The sequence below is a fragment of the Theropithecus gelada genome, chromosome 6 (genome assembly GCF_003255815.1).
Source record: "Theropithecus gelada isolate Dixy chromosome 6, Tgel_1.0, whole genome shotgun sequence".
NCBI lineage: Eukaryota > Metazoa > Chordata > Mammalia > Primates > Cercopithecidae > Theropithecus > Theropithecus gelada.
Window position 1 is genome coordinate 129,266,075 of NC_037673.1, and position 23,818 is coordinate 129,289,892.

The window sequence follows — 23,818 nt, forward strand, 5'->3', positions numbered from 1 at the left end:
GAATTTTTTTTTTTTTAATTTCAAGAAGAGGCCTTCCCAGTCTCTCAAGTATGGGATATCTGTGGACAAATGCTGTCAATTCAGCTAAGTGCTGCCCGGATGTTGCTTTGAGTTTGATTTTTGTGCCATACTTAACTAAAACAACTAGAGTTCACGTAGACATATGTTAAAATACTTTCCCCTTCCCCAACAGTGGTTCCTTCAACAGTGACTAATGGATTTTTTCTTTTGGGGAGAGGTTGGCATACAACATAGAAGCTTGAACCAAAGTCCTCTGCAGTGTTGTCACACTCATGAAGATGAATGGTCCTTTCCCCCTACACACAGAGGGGCAAGGGCTTCAAGCTTTCTTTCCCTGACTGTGTTATCGGCTTTACAAATTAACACAACAGGCTAGTTTGATCCTGCTAGAAGTACAGGAAGGCAGAAATGGAGAAGTGGAGAATTCATCTTTTGGATGAACAGTTTCCAAATCCCATTTGGCACGTCACTCTAGACTGGTAAAGGGGAGGCTGGCACTGAGGCCACAGACCCAACTGGCTCTAGGACATCACGTTGTTCAGTCCTTTGCTTATCTAATCACATTTGTGTTCTTACCCAATGCTCACTAGGTCACCACTTAGCCACTTCCCCTCCCAACAAAAGTTCCCAGTTAGGCCCCGTCTGGGATCATCCAGTATCCAAGCTCAGGGGTGAAGGGAGGGAGCAGATAACTAGTCTCAACTGGTCAGTTGGTATATAGGTCTCTTCTCAATGTTCCTAAAGTGCATGCAGTGGCATCCCCCTCCCTGATTCTGAGAGGACTAGAACCAGGACAGTCAGATCTGTGGTCACATCCTGCCCAATTCCAGTTCTGAGGTCCATCAAATCATCTGCTTCTCCCTTGGCAAGAAGCCGGTCAGTGGCCATCCTTTTCTACCTTCAGCTGTTGTGCATCTCCTCCACTTTTTCCTGGGGTAAAGGAACAAGCAGGTTCTTACCCAAATACCCAACGTGTGAAGATGAGACGGCCCTTGGGAAGAAGTATTAGCTATGTTTTCAGTGTGATGCCTGGCAGAAAGAATTTGTTGTATTTGTCTTAAGCTTATTATCCTCCCAGGTCATAGGAAGATCTAAAGTTCAATGAATCTCCTTACTCTGAATTCACACCTTTCCCCTCAAACTTAAAATGCCCATGTCATTTCACTAATACCCATAACTACTCATGGTTTAGATACATGTCCTCCCTTGGTCTAGAAATCTGCAGCAGTGGGCTGGGTGCGGTGGCTCACACCTGTAATCCCAGCACTCTGGGAGGCTGAGGCAGGCGGATCATGAGGTCAGGAGATCAGGACCATCCTGGCTAAAACGGTGAAAGCCCGTCTCTACTAAAAATACAAAAAATCAGCCAGGTGTCATGGCGGGCGCCTGTAGTCCCAGCTACTCGGGAGGCTGAGGCAGGAGAATGGGGTGAATCCGGGAGGCAGAGCTTGCAGTGAGCCGAGATCGCATCACTGCACTCCAGCCCGGGTGACAGTGCAAGAGTCCATCTCAAAAAAAAAAAAAAAAAATCTGCAGCAGTTCCTACTTAAACTGATGGATGCTTTGGGCTTTGGAGATATCTCATCCCTATGCCTGCTGCCCTGAATCTGCCGGAAGGAAAGGCCCCACTCAACTACTGGGAAGAAAGCCCATAATTCAAGGCGCTTAATACAGTCACTACACAAGCTCTCCCTCTAATTTAGGAGATCTTGTTACCTCCTCATCTGCATGTGCTTAAAGACAAAAAGAAACCTACAATTATTCATCACCTGTGGTCCAAGTAAGTCTCACATCCAGCCATTCCCCTGAGAGGGCAGGTGGCCAGACTTTGAACTTTCCACAGCTGGGTCTTCATTTTACTAGTGAGATGAACTGGTGCAGATTAGGGTGATAGTCCATCTAAGCAAGTGGAGGATCTGGGGAACTGTAGACCTTGCTGAAGCATCCGTCCACAGAAAGGAGATAAGGGCCTTATCCAATTGCCTGTACACAATAGATCAGTGCTTCTTTCCTAGACAAGGCCCAACAGGGTCAACATTATTTCTGAAGACTTCATTATTGGAATTCTATGGGAGTGATCTCACTGAGCTATTTTGGAATAGCAATGTGGCTAGTTGCTTGACCTCCCTCAATGGTTTCACGTGGCTTTTAAAGGGAAGGAAGGGCAGTGCTGACTTTTGGTAAAATGGGCAAAAGGGTCCATGCCAGCAACACAATCACTCAAAGTCCAGATGAGGGTCATCAGTAAATACAACGTGCCTGAAAGGCGGCCCTTGAGCACATTCCTCTGGTAGATATTAACTTATTAAATTGATTCTGATTACAAATACAAACTTTGCCCCCATCTCACCTGGTAACAATGCAAGAGTCGATGTCAGTCTATAAAAGGAAGTAGGAACTGTCCCTGGCTTTCAGGCTCCAACATCCTCCGTCAAGATGTGGCACCTCAAACTTTGTGCAGTCCTCATGATCTTCCTCTTGCTGTTGGGCCAGGTACGGAGGGAAGGATACATATGTGTATGTGTGGAGTGTGGAGATGATAGTGGTGGTGGAACTTGAAAGCTAGACTCAGTCCTGAGGAATGGTTCTTCTGAGTCTACAGCATCTGGGGAATGATCATTCTTCCAAGGTGTGCAGCAGGGTGTCAACACTTCCATATCTGAATGTCTTTGCCCTACAGATAGATGGCTCCCCAATAACAGAAGTGAGTTCAGCAAAGAGAAGGCCACGGAGAATGACCCCATTTTGGAGAGGGGTTTCCCTCAGGCCCATTGGAGCCTCCTGCCGGGATGATTCTGAGTGTATCACAAGGCTATGCAGGTACTCCACGAACCTGGGAGTAGGGTTGGGCCAGAGAGCCCTGGAAAGCTGGGCAGAGGAGTGACGAGGGGACACATGAACCTAAGAATAAAGCTGGGATGGAGGAGTTCTAGGCTGAGACTGGGAGCTCCATGGAAAATCCATTAGGCGTTAGGAGCCAAGAACAGCTCCATGTGGGTACCATGAAAGAGTGGTGCCTTTCCATTCTTCAGTCTTTCCTGAACTGGATAGATCAAGTGAAGAGGAAGGAAATGCAGCATAGGTGGCCCTGGTCATTCCTAGACCCAGTCTTAAACTACCCTTTCTTTTCCCCTAGAAAAAGACGCTGTTCCTTAAGTGTGGCCCAGGAATGATGTACATACCAGGGGAAGAAAGGACAGCAGTCACCTCTGACAATGCTCCGTTCTATGGAATATTGATTAGCTGCATTTTGGCTGGAGACACACAAGTGAAGCAATCTTGTATTTTTAATATTTAAAGGCAGATGTATGCTTTAAATTGGTCTCCATTTCTTCTTAGAATGTTGATATATGGATAAGTATAACTAAACTTGTCAATTTAGAGTTTATTTTTCTATGGATACTATTAAATGTCTCAAATTGAAATTTTAGCAGTTTGGAATTCAAGCTTTTGAGGGAAAGAAGGATTCACTTTGTATACTAAAGAAAAAAACAGCATTGCCCAATAATGTGTTAACTTCTCAATCTGGAAAGTGTGGTGAGAGCTACATAATCAACAGCTCCGTAATCAACTTCAGCAAGTTCTTAAGTTGTGGATCCCTTCATTCCATAACTCTTCAGGGAGGTGTCAAAGGTGGTCAAGCTTGGGAGGCTGAGGCAGGAGAATCACTTGAACCTGGGAGGCGGAGGCTGCAGTGAGCCGAGATCATGCCACTGCACTCCAGCCTGGGTGAGAAAGAGAAAGACTCTGTCTCAAAAAAAAAAAAAAAAAAAAAAATGGTCAAGCTTGGCACTTGCCATCTAATGAAGCACCCAGGTTTGTCTATGACTGCCTGAACATAAGGTAGAACAGAAAGAAAGATCTAGTTTAATAAAGCAATAAAAGCCCAAGCCACCAAAAGCACCAAAAGAGATTTATGTTGGGACAAGGTGAATTTTGACATATGCACAAGGACCCATGGCCAGCAAGTTCAGAATTTCTGTAATCAGAAAATGAAACCTCAGCTGGTGGGAACAGACTTTTAAAGAGTAGTAATGGACCTTAAGACACAAAACAGGAATTGCATGAAAAGGGCTCAGTTGAAGAAATATAAAGAGCACAGTGTTCATTAACTTTAATACAGAAAATCTATTTGATATTTATTAAACTTAGTTTCTCCAGCTATGGTTTGGCATTGTACAAAGCATCTTAATGACACAGTAAAGTTAAAAAGATCTTTACAAATTGAAATGTGATACCCTTGTCTCCAAATATTTTAATTGCCATAAATTTGTTTAAAAATACACATTAAACGCATGTTTGACACTCTAAACTTTCTATACTTTCAATACCACAAAATACATATAATATACTATACAGATGTGGAAAAATCTAGTTAGTATATAATACTTTGCTCACCATTAACAGCTTTATCATGTGAAATGCACATACTGACTTAGAAATCCTAGCTTTTGAGCCCCAAAGTACCTCTGAAATTTTAATGTATTGCAACAAATAAAAATCACAGTATGTAATTGAAATTCTGGTTGAAAATGTCAGATGCCTAAATATTTTGGATAAAAGAAACATAAAACAAAGATTTGGTTCATGTACAAAACAAAGGCATCCTATCAGTCACTAACAGTACCTTTCTGCAAAATCAACAGGCTTTTAATTTATCAGTGACATTACCTCCCCTCCAAAACCCTCCCCAAATATCAAACAATTATTTACCAAATAATTTTAATTTCAAATAAAAGGATTTTCAATAAATATATAAGCATTTCCATCCTCCATATACAAAATTTCTTAAAACCATTCAAAACGGAGGCTAGATAGAAATTTTCATAACTGTGCTTACCAACCCCACAACTGGCCCTCAAAGGGTGCCTTTTCAGGCAATGTCAGCTGGCCAGTTCTGTTGGTGAGCCCCCCACCCCCCACCCCACCACTGTTGAATGCTCATGTTAATGATTTGCCAGGTGTGTGCATAAAGTTGTAAAATGGGGACACTTCTGGAACAGCAACAACAAACTCAACAATATGGAAAATCATGGCATTGATTTGAAAGGCAGCATTTCCAAATTGATATTTTCCAGAGAGGAACATACCAGGTAGAAAATTCCAATGGTTAAAAGCTGAAAAGAAATCCCACGTGGAAGCAGTTAAGAGGTCAAAACTGAGTATTACTAGAATTTCTGGGTGGGAGCTTTTTTATTTTTAAGAATGGCAAGTTATGGTTAGCTGAGTAATAGCGGCAAGGAGGAGGTCAATGCTGACATTCCTGAAAGTCAACTTCTTTACATGATGACTACTTAGGGCTGCTATTTTAGGATACTTAAAGATCTCTAAGACTTGGATTAGACTTAACTTGAATACCTTATTCTGTGACCAAATTACATGAAAAGAAGATACATAGTTATTCTTTCCATTCCCTTTTCTGGAGACAGCAAGTTCTAATTAACCATCGGGTTCATGTGAATAGGAGCTTTATAAGACCAGCATCCACTTTACAAACTATTAATAATTTACTTTTTGTCACTTGCTAACTTGGTTTTGGGGTCTAGAGGTCTAAAGTGAATTTCTCCATTGGTGAGTATCTGAAAGACGTGCTCACAAACATGAAAAATTTGGCCTCTTATCGCTACATATTCCAAGGCATTCAATAATTATCTCTTCTATTAATTTTACTGAATAGCAACCTTAGATGTGCAGTATTATTACTGGAAAAAAGCCTGCCTCTTCAATACATTAATGCATAAAGCTGAAATGAAATTTATGTTCCATGTATTAGGGGATATACAGGTATGATAGTTGTCTATATGGGTTTGAAATGCTCTGGCTCCCCAAGTTACTTAGGTTTTTTAAAAAACATCATCACAAGCTGCCTAACAGTCACCCCCAGTAGATGTTCTTGGGACCCAGACACAAACTCCTATAAATCAAAGTATATAATGAGGCCATACTGTTCAATTAGCAACTGGAAAATTAAAATCTTTCCCACCCTGTAAGAGCCCTACGACACTACAGAAGGGCTCAAATACATTTTAAAAGTTAATTTACTACAAATCATAGTAATTAAGCTTTAACAATCTAAAGGAATACACATTGCACCCTTGAACATTAATATTCAAGGTGTCAACAAGAAAGTGTCTTAGATCAATTTAATAAATAATGTGGAAATAGTTGCACTAAGCTAAAATACTAAACACACACATTTTTGACAAACTAATTTCATGTTTTCATACATACATACATATATATAAAGTGTGTATGTGTACATAATTTTAAGATCCAAAGTTGCATACCCTTACACCTAGAAGAGTGCACAGTGTACCCCTCCTCTATATAACTAGGCATCACTGACTGGAACAATCACTGGCTGCTCTGACACTCCACAGAGTACTGGCCTCCAGAGCCAGAACTTTCATTTATAACAGGTGCCTTTTGTAGGCTCTTGCTTCAGAATGCAAGTTCATTCATGAAAAAATGTACCAACGTTTAAAATGATGCTGTCTGATCTGTCTGATTAAACCTTTAATGAAAAGAAACAAACAACAATTTTTAAAAAACTAGTGAATCTAATAAAGCCACAAGTGTGTCATTCAAAGTACAGCCCAAGTGCCTATGAATCCGCTACTGTGAGAGCTCCCAGAAACACAGGTGACTGTGGGCTCACGCACACACTGCTCTCCATTGCTTTTACGCTAGAGAATTAAATCAATGGTGGTCAACATTCTCCACTCTTCGGCAGCTATAGCTGTTAAGTTTATCTGAATTACTCACTGCGTATAAAGTCACTTCTTGGCTACTTGCTCAGAAAAAGGTAGCACTGAGGCAAGGAATGGGCTGGATGCTCTCTAGCCAGACTGGAGCCTGGGCTGAACTGTGGAAACTCCCCTGAAGGGGAATGCTCCCCACAGCCCAGCCCAGTCCAGCACAGGCAAGACTACTGTGACGACTGCATCCACTGCAATTGGTTCATTGGTTGCTTGTAAAGAGTCTAATGGTGTATAGGCTGCTGCCTCCTGGCATACAAGTATAGTCATAAAGAGCAGTCAACAGAGTAACTGTTAAAATTGTTGTTTCTATAATTAACCATATATTCAGTACAAGTCTCAGACTAAGTTTTTAGCCACTTGTCAAATTCAGTTTTAAATGGTTAGAAAACACTGAGGACACCTATTGAGGAGGGAGGGAGGAAGGTCACCTGTAAAGGAGTCCAAAGTATGTGCTGGAGCAGACGATGACAAAGACAGAACATCTAAGAAGACAGATGTGAAGGAAAGGGAGTAGTATTTCCATACACTATGACATTGAAAATTCAATCATTTACGATAGGATTTTGATCCACTGCCCATTACTACCTTGTAGGAAAAACCCTCCACAATGAAAAGGTTGAAAAATTCATTCTCCAAAAATTGACACAGTTTTAAAGAGAAAATATTAGAGCAGCACCATAAACCATGCAGGAAACTCTGCTTTAACAAAATATCAGTGTGACCCCAGAAATGCTCCTGCTGCCTTTCAGGACATACAAGAGACTAGAACACACTAGAACGTAGAGGTATCCCATTGGCTGTTGTTGCTGAAAGTCTGAAAGCCCAGAGGATATTCTTTCCATTTCTAAGACATCACTGCAAATTAAGGAATCTGAGTCAGAGAAATCAGAGAATGACAAGACATACATGTACTTGATTAATAACCATTATTTCTTACTAAATAACTATCATGATCATTGAGAAGTTGTCCTCTTATGGAAAACTGTTCCTAGAACACACTAAGATTAAGTTAGAAAGATATCAGAGGCAATTTCTCCAAGGGAAACTGGTTAAATTCAACATAATTTGTACATCTCAATCTTCAATGATATCTAAAAACAATCTGAAGTACAAAACAGTTAAGAAGCTCTATAAATATGAGGCCACAAGGACAATGAAAGTTCACTAACTTCAGAAATAAGTGTAAAAAAGACTCAAACACAAAGGATTCACTGCACTACTGGACTTGAAACTTTTCTATGCCTTCGTTCCCCTTTCCTATTTCAAGCCTTAGCAATCATCTACAAATAGTAGTATAATCTTTTTTTCTGACTGGATGGATTCATTTCTGGAATGGGGAGAGGGACAAACTATTTTTCAAAGCAGCATTACCCAATTGGTTAGACTAAGTCATGTACCAAAGCAATAGCTTTTCTGAAAGAACTAATCTTTATATGACCCTAAAGAAAGATTTAAAATGAAAGAGAATTTAACATTATTATTGTAGAAGACCAATCATGTATGGACGATCTGGTCCTAGTGTAAAACTTCAATTGTAAACAATCCATAGAGTCTTCATTTAAAGGTAAGATTTAAGGCACACCAAACATGATAGGGGCATGAAAAATAAAGTATAGAGGGTACATTTCTTACCTTAGACTTCTATATGCACCTTGCAGCAAAAGGTACTTTGATATACAACTCTTACAGAGCCAGCTTCTTAAGCTCTACCCTTGGCTCCCCTCCCTGTCCCGAGAGCTCACACTGAATCAAGTTAGGTAAACTTTTCTAGTGTGAAATTTTCTGATTCCATCAGAAACACACATCATTGAAGAGGGCCTTCATAATACAAAAGCAGTAAACACAACATAGGTTTAAAAAGGAGAAATTCATCATCTCTACATCAGGCATTAGAACTGTAAGTTGTATAGCAAAAGCACACACCAAAGCTCCAGCCTGTTTCTGTATCAGTCACTGCATGCTCATATCAGAGCATCACAATCCAGTATGAGGGGGAAAAAATCTGAAAAATAACTGTAACCATCAAAGATAATCAATTAAAGACACATAGGCAGCAATCCTCAGGAGTTGGATCATCCTTTTTTCCACAGTAACTTATTCTGTTTCGATTAAGTGTCAAACGATTAGCAACAAAAAATAACATATGGTTTTAATAAAATCCGTAACGTTCAGGATTGTCCTTTTATGAAACCCTTCAACACAAAATGCTTCTTCTAGAAAGTTTGCCCTCCATCTTTTGTAATGCATTAAATGCAAATTATAGTCACCGTGTGATTGCTGTAGTGTTATTAACACACATTCACAGTTTTTGAAATAATGCATACCAAATCAGACACATTTCATAGTACATAGATGTAGAATGCCATTTTCTCATATTTAAGTGATTTTTTCATGTGTAGAAGAATATCCTTAATACTAACTGTAAATTCCACAATAATAAAATTGGAGTTAAGATTTCAAATATCAGATCAGGTAGTAGGTGTAGAAAGAATATGTCCTTATTTTAGATGAACCAATTCTTACTCTTAGAACAGCTACCACAAAAAGATATTAGGTAATAAAGCTCCCGAAGTATATAAATAAAAATGTCTACATTAAATTTATGCTAAATATTCAACAGAGTAAATTTATAGGCAGAAATAACTAAGTCTTAAACTAGCCCCAATCTGGGAACTTAAAAAAATTAAAATAAATAAAATTTCAATTCATTAGTTATGAATTGCAACTGGAATTTCAATCTTATCATAGCTCATGGAAACCATCTTATCAATATGCTGCAGAATTAAAAGCATTTAAATAACTGTTCACATTGGAAATATTAAAGGGGCCAACTGACATGATGGCTTTGGGTTATCAAAAACAACAACACATGAACCAACGAGGAGAAAACTATTCCTCATTCTTAGTGTCGACTAGGTGGTACGTTATGGCAGTTTTCCTTCGTGATGTGACACAGTGTTGTGGAGAAAATCAGAGGCAACGAGAATGTGTTCAGTTCAAGATACCAACTTGGCATCCTGGCGAAGCCAGTGCAGTCCCTGCCGGGTATAACGAACTAGATCTGTCATGATGCTTGCATTAAAGATGAGAGGGCCCATTACTTTATCCAGTTCAGCAAAGAATTCTAGAAAACCAAAAATATTCATTAAATGATATATACTCTTTTGAATCACTGCTTTAAAATTATGAGATTATAAAACAGCATTCATAAACTCAAAAAAATACCTCCTCCTACACTAAAATGCTTACTGTCTATGTTTTAGAGCAAATCATTCCACAGTCTCTCAAGTTATATTTGTTCCCTAAGTCATGCAACATTTTAAACAGAATGTATGGTCAGAAATTAAGTGTTATGTATAAGCAGGATTCCATGAATGGAAATGATAAATTGCTATTATGTAGTAAATATTATTAAAATGAAGACTTAGTGCCATAATGTGCTACTGATTACTCAAAACATTTTGTGCTTTTGTATAAGAAGCAAGTGATACAAAAAGGAGGATGTTTTTTGCGGGTTTCCTGTAACAGCCTCTGTGAGGTTAGATACTTAAGATTATATCAAACTTTCAGCTACAATCATATGCCATGAACCAAGTGATAACTAAATCTCATGTTTTTATTTTCATTTATTTTTAGACAGAGTCTCCCTGTCGCCCAGGCTGGAGTGCAGTGGTGTGATCTTGGCTCACTGCAACCTCAGTCTCCTGGGTTCAAGCGATTCTCCCGCCTCTGCCAAATACAAAATACAAAAAAGGTTTTCTTTTTGTGTGTGTGTTTTTTTTTTTAAAGTAGAGACGGGGTTTCACCATGTTGGCCAGGCTGGTCTCGAACTCCTGACCTTTGGTGATCCACTCGCCTTGGCTTCCCAAAGTGCTGGGATTACAAGGTGTGAGCCACCATGCCCAGCCACAAATTATGTTTTTATAAATACAGCTTTATGTTGAATGTTGGGATTCCTAGCCTGAGCAACGTAATAAGACCTTATCTCTACAAAAAGTAGAAAAATTAGCTGGGTGTGGTGGCACGCATCTGTAGTCCCAGCTACTCAGGAGGCTGAGGCAGGAGGATCACCTGAGCCCAAGAGGTAGAGGCTGCAGTGAGCTGTGACTATGCCACAGCCTGGGTGACAGTAAAACCCTGTCTCAAAAAAAAAAAAAAAAAGTTGGGATTCCACTTTTACCTTTCTCTCACCATAACCTCTCTTTAGGGATAGGAATCTTTCATTTTCATCTGATTACCTGTTCATACTGTATTTAAATATACTCTGTGACAAAATGACACTTGATTGGCTAATGTAGTGTTTCTCTGCAAACGAAGAGAAGCTGCATGCACATATTTGCTAATAACATCTACTAAATAAAATGGTGGTTATACAGTACTTTCCACTAAGGTCTTCAAATACTTTATAATTCTCAATGTCTTTGGTTTGGGAAATAATAAACTTTTAAGGGGCAAAGCCTCAAACAACCTAATTTTAAAGAATGTTAAGAATTCTGGCCGGATGCAGTGGCTCACACCTGTAATCCCAGCACTTTGGAAGGCCAAGGTGGGCAGATCACGAGGTCAGCAGTTCGAGACCAGCCTGGTCCACATGGTGAAACCCCATCTCTACTAAAAATACAAAAGTTAGCTGGGCGTGGTGGTGGGCACCTGTAATCCCAGCTACTCAAGAGGCTAAGGCAGGAGAATTGCTTGAAACCAGAAGGTGGCACTGAGTCGAGATTGTGCCACTGCTCTCCAGCCTGGGCAACAAGAGTGAAACTCCATCTCATTAAAAAAAAAAAAAAAATTCTATTCATTTCCTAGTCTCCTTTATTTCATAGGTTTCTTCCAATACACCTAAAAATCCAGTATGAACATGCTTTCTTATACATTAACCTTCTCAGATGTACAGATGTTTGGATGTAATCCTATGCCTACTGCCAAATTTACTATTAATCATCCTAGGGTAGAACATATATTTTATTACTTTTATGGTATGAGCTACATTTAATGTGCCAGAATAGAGGCACATTCATCTTAGACCAATAACTATTTACAGTTTAGTTTTGTCACCAGAATCACGAGAGGTATCTTTTGACCAAATTCAGTTTCATTTAGTGTAACTGCTAAGCAATGAAGACTATTAACAAAGATTATCATTAACTCTAAAGTAAATAATAAAACTAAATATAGACTAAATACTTACTTAACTAAATTATAAAAGTTCCTTCTAACAATTCCATCCCTTGAAGTTTATCCAGAAACCTACCTACCTTTTTGCTCTTTGGAAAGCTGTTCAGCTTGGTCCCAAATTTCGGTGGCATAGAGGAAGTTGGACGTGACCTGAACATAGCTGGCTGCCATCTGGTGGATCTTCTGTGGAATGGTCACTGAAGAGCCACTTGCAGAAGCACTACTGGCCCCAGATGAATAATTTCCTGAATTGCCTGGTGACAGCTTTGGAGAAACAGGGGAAGGCATCCCCACAGCTTTGCTACACAACAGAAATAGGAAGCTTGTTCATATGGACATGGTGAGCATTATAAAATCAAGTACTACTAGCTCTTTCTTCATGAAAGCATTTAAAATGTAAAGATTCTCTTAAACTAGATGGGTTTGCAGACAACTACAATTTCTTCTAAATAAGTACTATAATCTTGTAATTCATAACCTTATTATCTTAGAATCTATACCCTTTGTTTTAATGAATGACAACAAAACAAGAGATGGACAATAACTGAAGAAGTCATGCACCTTGTTAGTGACAGTTCAAAGACTTAAAAGCCAGATCCCCTCACTCTCTGCTCAACACTTTCCATCTATTCAGGCATATAATTACATATTTTTCATACTGTTTTGTAGAAAGTTTGGTGGAATTCACATTTAACCTAAAAAACTGTGGTAGAAGATGGGAACATCTTTTATTGAACTCCATAATTTCTGACACTTTCCTAGTTTAACCAAATTACTCAGAGCTGACAGAGGTACAGCTCTCTCAAGCAACTGTAATCACCCCAAGCTTCCTGCCAATTAAACATGTCTTAGAAAACATGTATGTTGAAATCTGGCAGGTTCATTTCAGGAGTTCTAAAATTTGTGAAATGTTCAAGACTGTGATCACACACTAAAAGAAAGGAAAAATCAAAAGTTGGAAGAAAAATAAATTTGTGTGTTTGTGTGTGTGTATGTGTATATGTGTGTGTGCATATATATATATATATTTTTTTTTTTTTTTTTGGGGGGGAGACACTCTTGCTCTGTCACCCAACCTGGAGTGCAGTGGCACGATCTCGACTTAGTGCAACCTCCACCTCCCTGGTTCCAATGATTCACCTGCCTCAGCCTCCGGAGTAGCTAGGATTACAGGTGTGCACAACACCACACCCGGCTAATTTTTGTATTTTTTAGTACAGATGGGGTTTCACCATGTTGGCCAGGCTGGTCTTTAACTCCTGACCTTGTGATCTGCCCACCTCGGCCTCTCAAAGTGCTGGGATTACAGGCGTGAGCCACCATGCCCAGCTTGTTTGTATTTTTATCTGCACTTTTAACATTATAAACTTATGTAAAAAAATACATGCAGGACAAAGAACATCAATTCTTATAAACATAATAACTGAACAGATAAAATTAAAAAGGTTCCATGGTGTTTTTCATCCTTTGGGAGATCAGTGGGATGAGAGTGACATGGAGATGGAGGAGAAATCACAATCATGTCACTGTTACTAAATTCTGGCAGTGCCAAGATTTGACTAAAGATAAGCCTGCTGTGATAAGTCCAAGTAACTATGGAAATCAAACTGTGAAAAGGGTTGAGTGCTAGTAAAAACTCAGATTTCTTAACAGGTAAAATGTCTCATATCTATGATCTTTATGATTATGTTCACTTATATTTTCAATTCATAAAAAATGGAGAAAAAATTATAACTTCTAAAAATATTTTATCAGAGACTGTTTTACTTATTTAAAAAGTAGTCATCTTTCCATTTTTGGAAATTGGACCATACTCATTTCACTTTTATTGTCACAAATAATATTTTACATAATAAAATTTTACCTACCTTCCCAAACCAGGCGATGGTGCTTGAGAATTATTATAAGAATTCTGTGGAAAAAATAAAATGTACTTAACAACAACAAAAACCACCACTACTTTATAAAGTTCTAAATATATTTAAAAGCACTGGGTCAGAGCTGATCGCAAGCAAGCAGCTTTAAATATTTAAGACACCAAAACGTGTGTGTGTGTGTGTGCGTGTGTGTGTGTGTGTAAAAGTACAACAGAAAGAAATTATTAGGTGAGAGCTGGGGTGTTCTGGAAGACTTCACAGAAAAGGCAAGGAAAGAATGAGTAACACATGGATAAAGGGAAGGGGGATAAGTCCCAGCTACTCCCAGCTACCTGAGAGTAGCTGCAGTGAGCCATGATCGTTTTTTTTTTTTAAAACTCTCTCTTAAAAAAGGGGGTGGGTGGGTGGGTGGAGAGAGGGGAGAGATGAATCATACTACGCACAAAGGCTGCAGAAAAGACAATGTATGTGGCCCCATGCAGTTTGCCTAAAGCAGAGGTTTAGACAAGGAACAAGAGAGAGAGCCCTTGGGGCCAGGGTAAGGAGTTTAAACTTGACCTAGCAGGCAACTACCGAAGGGTTCCAAGTCAGAATCAGAGGCAGATTTTAGCAGGACTTATGTGGTGCTGGCCTGAAGAAACACAGGAAAACCTTTTAGGCAACTAAGATAGTAGTCGGAAAAGGATGGCATGAAAACAAAAGATTTTTTTTTTTTTTTTGAGACAGAGTCTCTCTCTGTCACCAGGCTGGAGTGCAGTGGCCTGATCTCGGCTCACTGCCGCCTCCGCCTCCGGGGTTCAAGCAGTTCTCCTGCCTCAGCCTCCCAAGTAGCTGGGACTACAGGTGTGTGGCACCACGCCCGGCTAATTTTTATATATTTAGTAGAGATGGGGTTTCACCATGTTGGCCAGGATGGTCTCGATCTCTTGACCTCGTGATCTACCTGCCTCGGCCTCCCAAAGTGCTGGGATTACAGGTGTGAGCCACCTCACCTGGCCGAAAACAAATTATCATTTAAAAAGTAAATACAGCCACTGCACATGGCTACCAGAGTTCTACCATCAGATACACGTACATTAAAAAACTTGAAGAAACCTCCAACTTATTTGAAAGGTCCCAAACAGTAGCTCCTCCCCTGGTGTGTTTGCATAAACATGAGGGCAGTTCTGGGGTGGGGATGGGAGACTGCAAATTTTGTCTCCTAGGAAACGGACCTTGTGCTTCTGTATGCTTACCTTCAGGTGCTCTGTCAGTGTCTTTGAGTACTTCAAAGCATTTTCTTTCTTCAGTTTGAAAAGCCTCAGGTACAGCAAAGACTCGCATCGCAGGCTAGCCAATGGAAAAGGGCAGCTTATTTACCAGGACAGCAAACTGTGGCCAGATCTGCACAGTCTTTGCATTGTGCAGGAGACTGGCTCATGTGACCATGGCATAGGCCACAACATTAACCCTTAGGCAAAACCAACAGATGTGTTCTTATTGTGGTACACGTCCTACAGAGGGGAAGATGGCTAAGAAGCCTAGGACTAGCCTCTCATTATTTGCTGACATTCCAAAATCCAAACCTTATCCATAGGACACCAATGTGTCATGAAGTTTTAAAAATTACGAAGGGGTAGAATTTCCAAACCAAAGTGTAAATAATCTAAAATTAAAAAACAAAAACTAAGAAACTCAACTACAAATATTACAAACCAAAACATAGCTTACAAAGACCCTGCAGGATCATCCCTGCCTATCTCTCCAGTCACACCCAATTCTCGCTGGTCTTCTTTTAGTTCCTTGAAAGTTTCCCATTCCTTTCCACCATCCAGCCCTTGTACATGTTGTTCCCTCTAAATAGAGTAGGTCTCCCTACCCTCTACTGTTACAGTTACATATACTTTTCTTTCAAAACACTTAATTCATATGGACCTGTATGATGATTTGTTTGATTTCTGTCTTCTCACACTAGACTATACTCCATGATGAACAGGGCTGTGTTAGTTTTCTTCTTAGCTGCATTCCCAGTGTTAAATACAGTGCCAGGTAAAGACCTATAACAATCGAACTGATAATATCTCACTGGGATGAAGCAAACAAGTCACATCCTTTATTCTGAGCAAACTAGATGCTTGCTCCCTAAGGAAAAGCATGGGTGAATGGAGAGAGAGGGTACCAAAAGAAGAGTGTGGAAAAGTGATTATTCAAGACCATGGACGTTTCTACCATCAGTCCCACAAAGCCAAGGCTTTCATCAAGAAGGAAATGGATCAGCGACTGACAACTCAAACTTTTCAGTAGGAATTCTGAGTTACTTCCTGCTTGACCCGTCAAGAACAGATTTAAGACACGATTATGGAAGGCTGATTCAAGGAAAACATTCAGAAGAGCACACACAGCACTATTTATTATAGAACTTCCTGTCATCTAGCAGAGGCTAGAACACAGAAAACTCACCAAAGTACTGTGAGTCGTTTATCTGCAGCTGTAGCATCTGGTGCCAAGTAATTCTTTAGCTTCATAGTGTATCTGTTGAGTTACAATAACAAACAAATGACAAACAGAATACTTCACCTTGATCTTATGATTTCACTTGTCCTTAAAACATTAGAATTTCAAACCTAAATAAAAGCAAAAATACTCATTGAAGTATCTACTTCTCCTTTATCTAAGGACATTAAAGGATTATACACCCTCTTCCGTTTACTATATATCAGCCCCTTCCTAGATGGACCAGAGAAATAATGTTATTGCCAATGATCTGCCAAGTTTTTCCACTTACTTGATGAGATCCACTGTCTCTGAATACATAGGGAATGGGGATTTGGATTCCTGAGCATTTTTCTCTAATGCATTCCCACATTCAATGAAAGATACCACAGCATCAAGATAGTATACAGCTTTCTCAAACCTATCAGACTGAAGAAAGGAGAGAATGCAAGTAATGAGTAGTGATCTACTATGGCTACAAACATCAAAAGATTACTTAAGTTAATTTGATTAAATATATAAGTGTAAGGAGAATATTTACATACCAATGCATCTGCATTGTGCTTTAGCTTTTTTGCTTCTTGTAAATAATGGTCTGCTGAATAATTTCTGCAAGGTAAATTTTCATCATAAATAGAATAGTAAATATTTTCATAATACGAGTTCATTTCAGTATCTAGTATCCCTCAGTTTTTATGTCCTCAAACAAAGAAAATGAGCTATTACTAAGTATTTGTTTCAATATTTTCTGACAAATGTTTGTATCAGGTTAAAAGCATAAGTTGTTTTGACCAACTCATGGCAAATCTAATTAGGAAAATAGAAATCAAGCTCCCTAGTATCAAATACTAAGTTACTCAAGTTGACTGAGAGATTAAGCATAAATAAAATGAGAGTAGGAGAAACAACCTTTTTATTAAAATAGAGGAAAAAACAATATTGCTCTTCCTCATCTAAGAAACCCTCCATTTTAACAGTGATATCAGCAGTAGTAAGATTCTTCTACTGGAAGGCAGATCATTCACATCCCCCATGGGAGTCATGGAGTTAAGCTAAAGGATCAGTACTTGGACTAGTGGGTACTGTTCAAATTGAAACCTGAATATTCTGCAGATCATACATAAGTATACATCCTTCTGATCAATGATAGATTGATTTTTTTTTTTTTTTGAGACGGAGTCTCACTCTGTCGCCCAGGCAGGAGTGCAGTGGCGCGATCTCGGCTCACTGCAACCTCTGCCTCCCAGGTTCAAGCAATTCTCCTGCCTCAGCCTCCTGAATAGCTGCGATTACAGGGGCGCACCACCACACCCAGCTAATTTTTGTATTTTTAGTACAGACAGGGTTTCTCCATGTTGGTCAGGCTGGTCTCAAACTCCTGACCTCGTGATCCGCCTGCCTGGGCCTCCCAAAGTGCTGGGATTACAAGCGTGAGCCACCGTGCCCGGCCAATGATAGAAATTAAAATGAGTTTCTTACATGCTGACTGGAATCATTTCTTAAATACACATATAAAAAATCATATTATCTCACCTGTCATCAAAGACAAGCTTTGTTCTCCGAGGCTTAGAAGAATCAAGAGTTGGTGCAGATGGAGGACAATTAGAGGAGCTACTTGGAGCCTTTTCCTGACCAAAAAAATATATAACTACAATGAAAACTGTAAGGAGATTAAAAATGAAACTAATAGCATTTCTTCAGCCACTGGTAAAAAAAAACGAAATTTCATTGCCTTTCATAATGAATTTCCTTGTTACAAAACTTTTATAAACTTCATAATGTAAATTAAAAAAAAAAAATGGGTCCATTTTATATAACTGAAATATTCATTCTAATATTTATATAAGGGTCTACTACATGCCAAGCACTGGCCAAGGCAGTCATTAAAACATAAGGAAGACAAAAGCCTAGTATGAAAATGGCAGCACTACTTACAGCAAATTTATTGGTAGTTACTGGTCAATGAAAACAGCAATAATATTAACAGCATCTAATGTTTATTATGTGCTTACAACTTAGCAGGCACTAAGTTAACTAAGTACTTAGCATTATTGTTAATCCTTTAACAAACCTATGAAATAAGTACTGCTATTAAGATAAAATGAAAAAGCAGTCTCAAGGAGGTTGAGTAACTTGCCTAAGTTCAAACAGGTTTTAAGTGGCATTCCTGGAATTTGAGTTTTAAATTCAGAATTGCCAGACTTCAAAAGCCAAGTTACTTTCTTAAACTTTACTCTGCCTCTCATCCACATGTCTTTTTTTTATTTTAAGAGATGAAGTCTTGCTATGTTGCCCAGGTTGATCTTAAACTCCTAGGCTCAAGTGATTCTCCCGCCTCAGCCTCCTGAGTAGCTGGGACCGTAGGCATGTACAACTGCACCTGACTATATGTTTCTGCCTCCTATCAATATAGCCCTTTATGAAAGAGCTATGACTCTCTCTCAACTGCCTCCCATCCAGCCCTGTCTTTAATAAGGAATATACATTTTTCCATAATAAAACACCATAAACAAGTGGAATTTAATAAATAAAACGAATATACATTTTTCCATAATAAAACACCATAAACAAGTGGAATTTATTCCAGGAATGCATGGATGTTTCAACATTAGAAAACCCAATAATACATAATTTTACTTTACCTAACAATTTACCCAATATTATACAATGTTTTATATTTATATAAAATATAAAATTTTTAAATATATAATTGTACTTTGAAATGGCTTTCTGAATATTATGTTGTACTGTAACATTACTAGGATAGCTTTCCCTCTGTTTTATTTATTTATTTGTTTGAGACAGCATCTCACTCTGTTGCCTAGGCTGGAGTGCAGTAGCGCAATCATGGCTCACTGTGGCTTCAACCTCCTGGGCTCAAGCAATCCTCCAGCCAGCCTCCCAAAGTGTTGGAATAATAGGCCGTGAGCCACCATGCCTGGCCGCCTCTATGTTTTATAAATAGACCCATAAGGACCTACATTCAGATATGCTTTTCAGAGGATTTCTGAAAATGTTTCCAAATATTTAAACACAGTTTTCTTATATAAAAACTATGTGTAATGTTGGTTTTCCAGATCTAATTTTTTCTTTTTCTTTTTCTTTTTTTTTTTTTTTTTTGAGATGGAGTCTCGCTTTGTCGCCCAGGCTGGAGTGCAGTGGCGCGATCTCGGCTCACTGCAAGCTCCGCCTCCTGGGTTCACGCCATTCTCCTGCCTCAGCCTCCCAAGTAGCTGGGACTACAGGTGCCCACCACCACGCCCGGCTAATTTTTTGTATTTTTAGTAGAGACGGGGTTTCACTGGTTAGCCAGGATGGTCTCGATCTCCTGACCTCATGATCCGCCCGTCTCAGCCTCCCAAAGTGCTGGGATTACAGGCTTGAGCCACCACGCCCGGCCTCTAATTTTTTTCTTTGATTGATAGTATTAAAAATAGCATATTTCCTAATTAAATTAGATTGTTATCTAAAAAATTCAAATGTCACTGCCTAACTTGGGAATGGTCAAGACTAACAAATATTAACTTCAATAACTGTTAAGTGTCAAGAGCTATTGAAATCAAAGTGGTAAGGCCCTATTCTATATTTTGTTGGAAACAATAGAGTACCAAATGACTACATTTGATCTAACAAATATTTCCTCATTACCCAGCAAGTTAAGCACCGGATAAAACACAAAACAAGACACAAATCTCTGCTTTCAAGAAGCTGACAAACTTCTTGAAGAAACTCCCTTCTTATGTGTGATAGAAGCATACACAGTGATTTTTACCTATGAGATAGCAGAATCCAAAAGAGGAGAGCTCACTTATTCAAAAGTAAAAAAAAAAGCAAAGCAGGTTTCAAGAAGCAAGCACAGAGGCCTCAAATCCTACAGTTAAAGGATGGGAAATGGAGAAAAAAACATCAGCAGGCAGATGGAAAACTGGACCAATAAAGCTGACCAATGTAAGAGTCAAGGTCCTAAGCACCTTGTGCTAACACTAAACTACTACAGAAGGAGGCTGTTCAGCTAGAGAAAAAGCTTTCTGTGTATTTAAATTTAAGAAGTTGTTAATTAAAATAATCTCAATTAAAAATTTTTTAATTTTACCACAGTTAATAAATATAAGAGCTTTAAGGAGTCTTATTTTTCAATTCTCAAACCTTTGCTTACTAAATAATAGGTATTTTCTGATTTGAGTAAATTTGCTTCTGATCAGAACAGTTTAGAAAGCAAACGACCTGGTAAACAAATTGAGGGTGAGAGACTATTAAAGTACAGCCTTGAACAAACTCCTTTGATCCAAATCTCCATCTATAAATGTGAAGAATACTCCCCCCTACATTGTGAGTATCCTAGGAAGAATAATTAGAAATAATTTCAGTGCTAACTTAGCTAAAGATTTCTTTTTCTATTTCATGAATCAAAGCCAAATGATTGCTTTGTCACTTTACGTAACATAACTAGTTTGTAAAGTGTAACTCTGAGAAACTCAAAGCCTATTTCAAACAATATACAAGAACTCAGTCCTAGCAACTAAAACCATTTAGTTCTTATTTTAAAAACTTCCATAACTAACTTTTCCAATTACTGGTTTCTATCTTTTTTTTTTTTTTTTTTAATTCTAAAGCTCTTTTATAGACAGGGTCTCAACACGTTGCCCAGGTTGGACTCAAATTCCTCAAGTGATCCTTCCATTTTAGCCTCCCAAATAGCTGGGACTACAGGTATGAGCCACTGTACCCAGGAGTTTTTATTTCAATGGACCAGCTGACTTACTGCCTTCACAGTCTTACATCACTGTATTCATTTATCAAGATTATTACATATAGAGGGTAAAAGGCATAGGCCTATGTATTTATTAATATGTTACAATAATTTCAAAGCACAGTGTCACCCTGGAAAAGTCATATGGCAAGTTGAGTGATTTTCAAAAGCCCCAGGCCCCCAACACTTTACCTTAACCTCCTTGGAACTACTGGAAGTCTTCCCTTCGGTCTTCTTCTGCTTGGATGTAGAGGAACTGTTTCTGCTGCTGCCACTAGTCTCCTTGCTGTTACTGCTTGACTTTAAGGAAGAAGACTGACTAATAGTCCTCTTCCGAGAGCCATGCTCTGTTTTTGGATCTTTTGAAGGAACAGGCCCAGCAGGAGAAGGCAACAAATCCTTTTCTTTTGCAGCACTCTGCTTAGATGACCTGCCAAACCAAACGAATGCCCTCATTTCTCCACAAAGTAATACAGGGGTAGTTGATTTTTCCATTTCTCTTTGTCTGCTTTCAAGACAAATCTGTTTTTCCCCATTTGATTACTAGGACACATGATTTCTATAAAACAAAATAAGACTGTAAATTCCGTGAGGGTAGGCATCTTTTCTGTTTTTATTCCTGTGGTTGTATATCCAGGGCCAAAAACATGACCTACCACTCAGTAGTACTCAATAAATATTGGCTGAATGAATGAACAAAATGATGAATAGTGAATGAAGAGATTACCACTTTTAAGTTGGCAACCAGTCTCTTGGAAATTAAACGTAAGTTTGCCATCTAACCAGAAAGTGGCATACCTTTACTTTAATTCTCCCCTGATACTCACCCCTACCCCAATAAAAAATGAAGAAAGGAAGAATTAATTAAATTTTAAATGTCTTCCATCCCTATTAGCTAAAAGCGAACGCTCCCACTATTTGGCATATGTTATGTGTGTGCATTTATATAACACTCGCTTACTAAAACGAACACTCAGAGCATGTTAGAAAGTACCCAGTATCAAATGATACACATATATTAACAACATTAGCATGCAACATGTTTTGGGGACGTACTCTCTGTTGCTGGATGGCTTATGGCCTGCTGAATTCTTGTCCTCTGTTTTGGGTTTCTTGCTCTCGCTGGCTCGGCTATCATCTTCATTCTAGATGAAAAATAGAAACCGTGGTCTGATCTTTATTCAACTAACTTCAGCTTCCAGCACTAGCTACCCACAGAGTTTATCCCTGATTAAGCATCAGAAAGATAAAAGAGAAGTACAATAATTCATTTAAATAATATTCAAAAAGATTAGGTTTTAAGGCTGAGGTCTCCTATTTTAGATACACAGAACCCAAAGACTGAAACAGATTTCCTACAGTCTCTAAGATGGCATCTTTTCAATGTAATGATTTGAGGGGTGGTATCTGTGAAATTATAATTAAGATATAATTTACATAACATGAAATTCACTCTTCAGAAGTACACAATTCCATAACATTTGGTATATTCAGAGTTGTACAACCATCACCACAATGAATTTTAATTTTATTTATTTATTTATCTGTCACCCAGGCTGGAGTGCAGTGGCATGATCTCAGCTTACTGCAACCTCTACCTCCTGGGTTCAAGTGATTCTCCTGCCTCAGCCTCCTGGCTAATTTTTTGTATTTTCAGTAGAGATGGGGTTTCATCGCGTTAGCCAGGATGGTCTCAATCTCCTGACCTCATTATCCGCCCATCTCGGCCTCCCAAAGTGCTGGGATTACAGGTTTGAGCCACTGCAGCCGGCTTAATGAATTTTAAAATATGTTCGTTATCCTGAAAACACACTCCATACCCATCTCTTCCTCCCCCAGACACTGACAATCACACTTCATCTTTATAGATTTGCCTATTCTAGACATTTCAGGAAAATGGTATAATTCAATATATGTGGTCTTTGTGGCTCCTTTCATTTAGTGTAACATTTTTAAGGTTCATCCATGTTGCAGCATGGATCAGTATGGCATTCTCATTTATGGCTGAACAGTACTCACTGCATAGAATTTATTCATTTTGTTTAGTCATTCATCAGGTGATGGCCATATGGGTTGTTTCCACTTTTTGGCTAATATGAATAATGCTACTATGAACATTCAAGTACAAGTTTTTGTGTGGACATATGTTTTCATTTCTCTTGGATATATACCTAGGAGTACAATTGCAGGTCAAAAGGTAATTCTATGTTTAACTTTTTCAGTAACTACCAAACTATGTTCCAAAGCAGTGGTATCATTTCCATTTTCATCAGGACCGTATCAAAGTTCCAACTTTTTCACAACTTTGCCAACAATTTTTGTCGTCCCTACTTTTGATTACAGCCCAACCTAGTGACTGAAAAAACTTTTTGATGGAAAACACAAGTGGTGGGCCCATCCACTGCCAATGTTACTTTTCTAAGTGAATCTAAGTTTTCCTTTTGTTTCAAATATCAGGGCACAAGAATGCAAATATTCTACCATAACAAAAGAATCTGTTCCCCTATACAAATGATTAAAGACAGACAAATGAAAACATGAGAAAAAGAAATCTACATCCTTTACTACCCTTAACTGGGTCTTCTCTTAGTACTACCTGCTTTATCTCCAGGTATTGCCCTTGACACTTTATATTTTAAATGCTTGAATATCTTATAAAAGGGCCAGGTGTGGTGGCTGACACCTGTAACGCCAGTGCTTTGGGAGGCTGAGTGGGAGGACTGCTTGATTCCAGGAGTTTGAGACCAGTTTGGGCAACACAG

General features: G+C 38.8%; 2 protein-coding genes across 3 annotated transcripts in view; one reads left to right on the forward strand and one right to left on the reverse strand.

Moving 5' to 3' along the window:
• Positions 1 to 2,438: 2,438 nt before the first annotated feature.
• Positions 2,439 to 3,446, forward strand: LEAP2 (liver enriched antimicrobial peptide 2). Of its 2 annotated transcripts, XM_025387567.1 has the most exons (3): positions 2,439 to 2,514; positions 2,702 to 2,841; positions 3,158 to 3,435. In XM_025387567.1, exons 1-3 carry the CDS (start codon positions 2,458 to 2,460, stop codon positions 3,192 to 3,194), a joined length of 234 nt encoding a protein of 77 aa, XP_025243352.1. In that variant the 5' UTR covers positions 2,439 to 2,457; the 3' UTR covers positions 3,195 to 3,435. The 2 variants fall into 2 exon arrangements, with proteins under 2 accessions (XP_025243352.1, XP_025243351.1); XM_025387566.1 differs by having other exon boundaries at positions 2,445 to 2,514; positions 2,702 to 3,446.
• Positions 3,447 to 4,129: 683 nt separating this feature from the next.
• Positions 4,130 to 23,818, reverse strand: part of AFF4 (AF4/FMR2 family member 4) — an 88,776-nt gene continuing 69,087 nt past the window's right edge. The window contains exons 12-21 of the mRNA XM_025387565.1: positions 22,113 to 22,201; positions 21,249 to 21,486; positions 17,840 to 17,934; positions 16,852 to 16,915; positions 16,599 to 16,735; positions 16,274 to 16,345; positions 15,070 to 15,163; positions 13,826 to 13,869; positions 12,038 to 12,258; positions 4,130 to 9,906 (exon numbers count right to left, since the gene is read on the reverse strand). Coding sequence (XP_025243350.1) covers positions 9,779 to 9,906; positions 12,038 to 12,258; positions 13,826 to 13,869; positions 15,070 to 15,163; positions 16,274 to 16,345; positions 16,599 to 16,735; positions 16,852 to 16,915; positions 17,840 to 17,934; positions 21,249 to 21,486; positions 22,113 to 22,201 — 1,182 coding nt within the window. The 3' untranslated portion in view covers positions 4,130 to 9,778. The remainder of the gene's footprint in view (positions 9,907 to 12,037; positions 12,259 to 13,825; positions 13,870 to 15,069; positions 15,164 to 16,273; positions 16,346 to 16,598; positions 16,736 to 16,851; positions 16,916 to 17,839; positions 17,935 to 21,248; positions 21,487 to 22,112; positions 22,202 to 23,818) is intronic.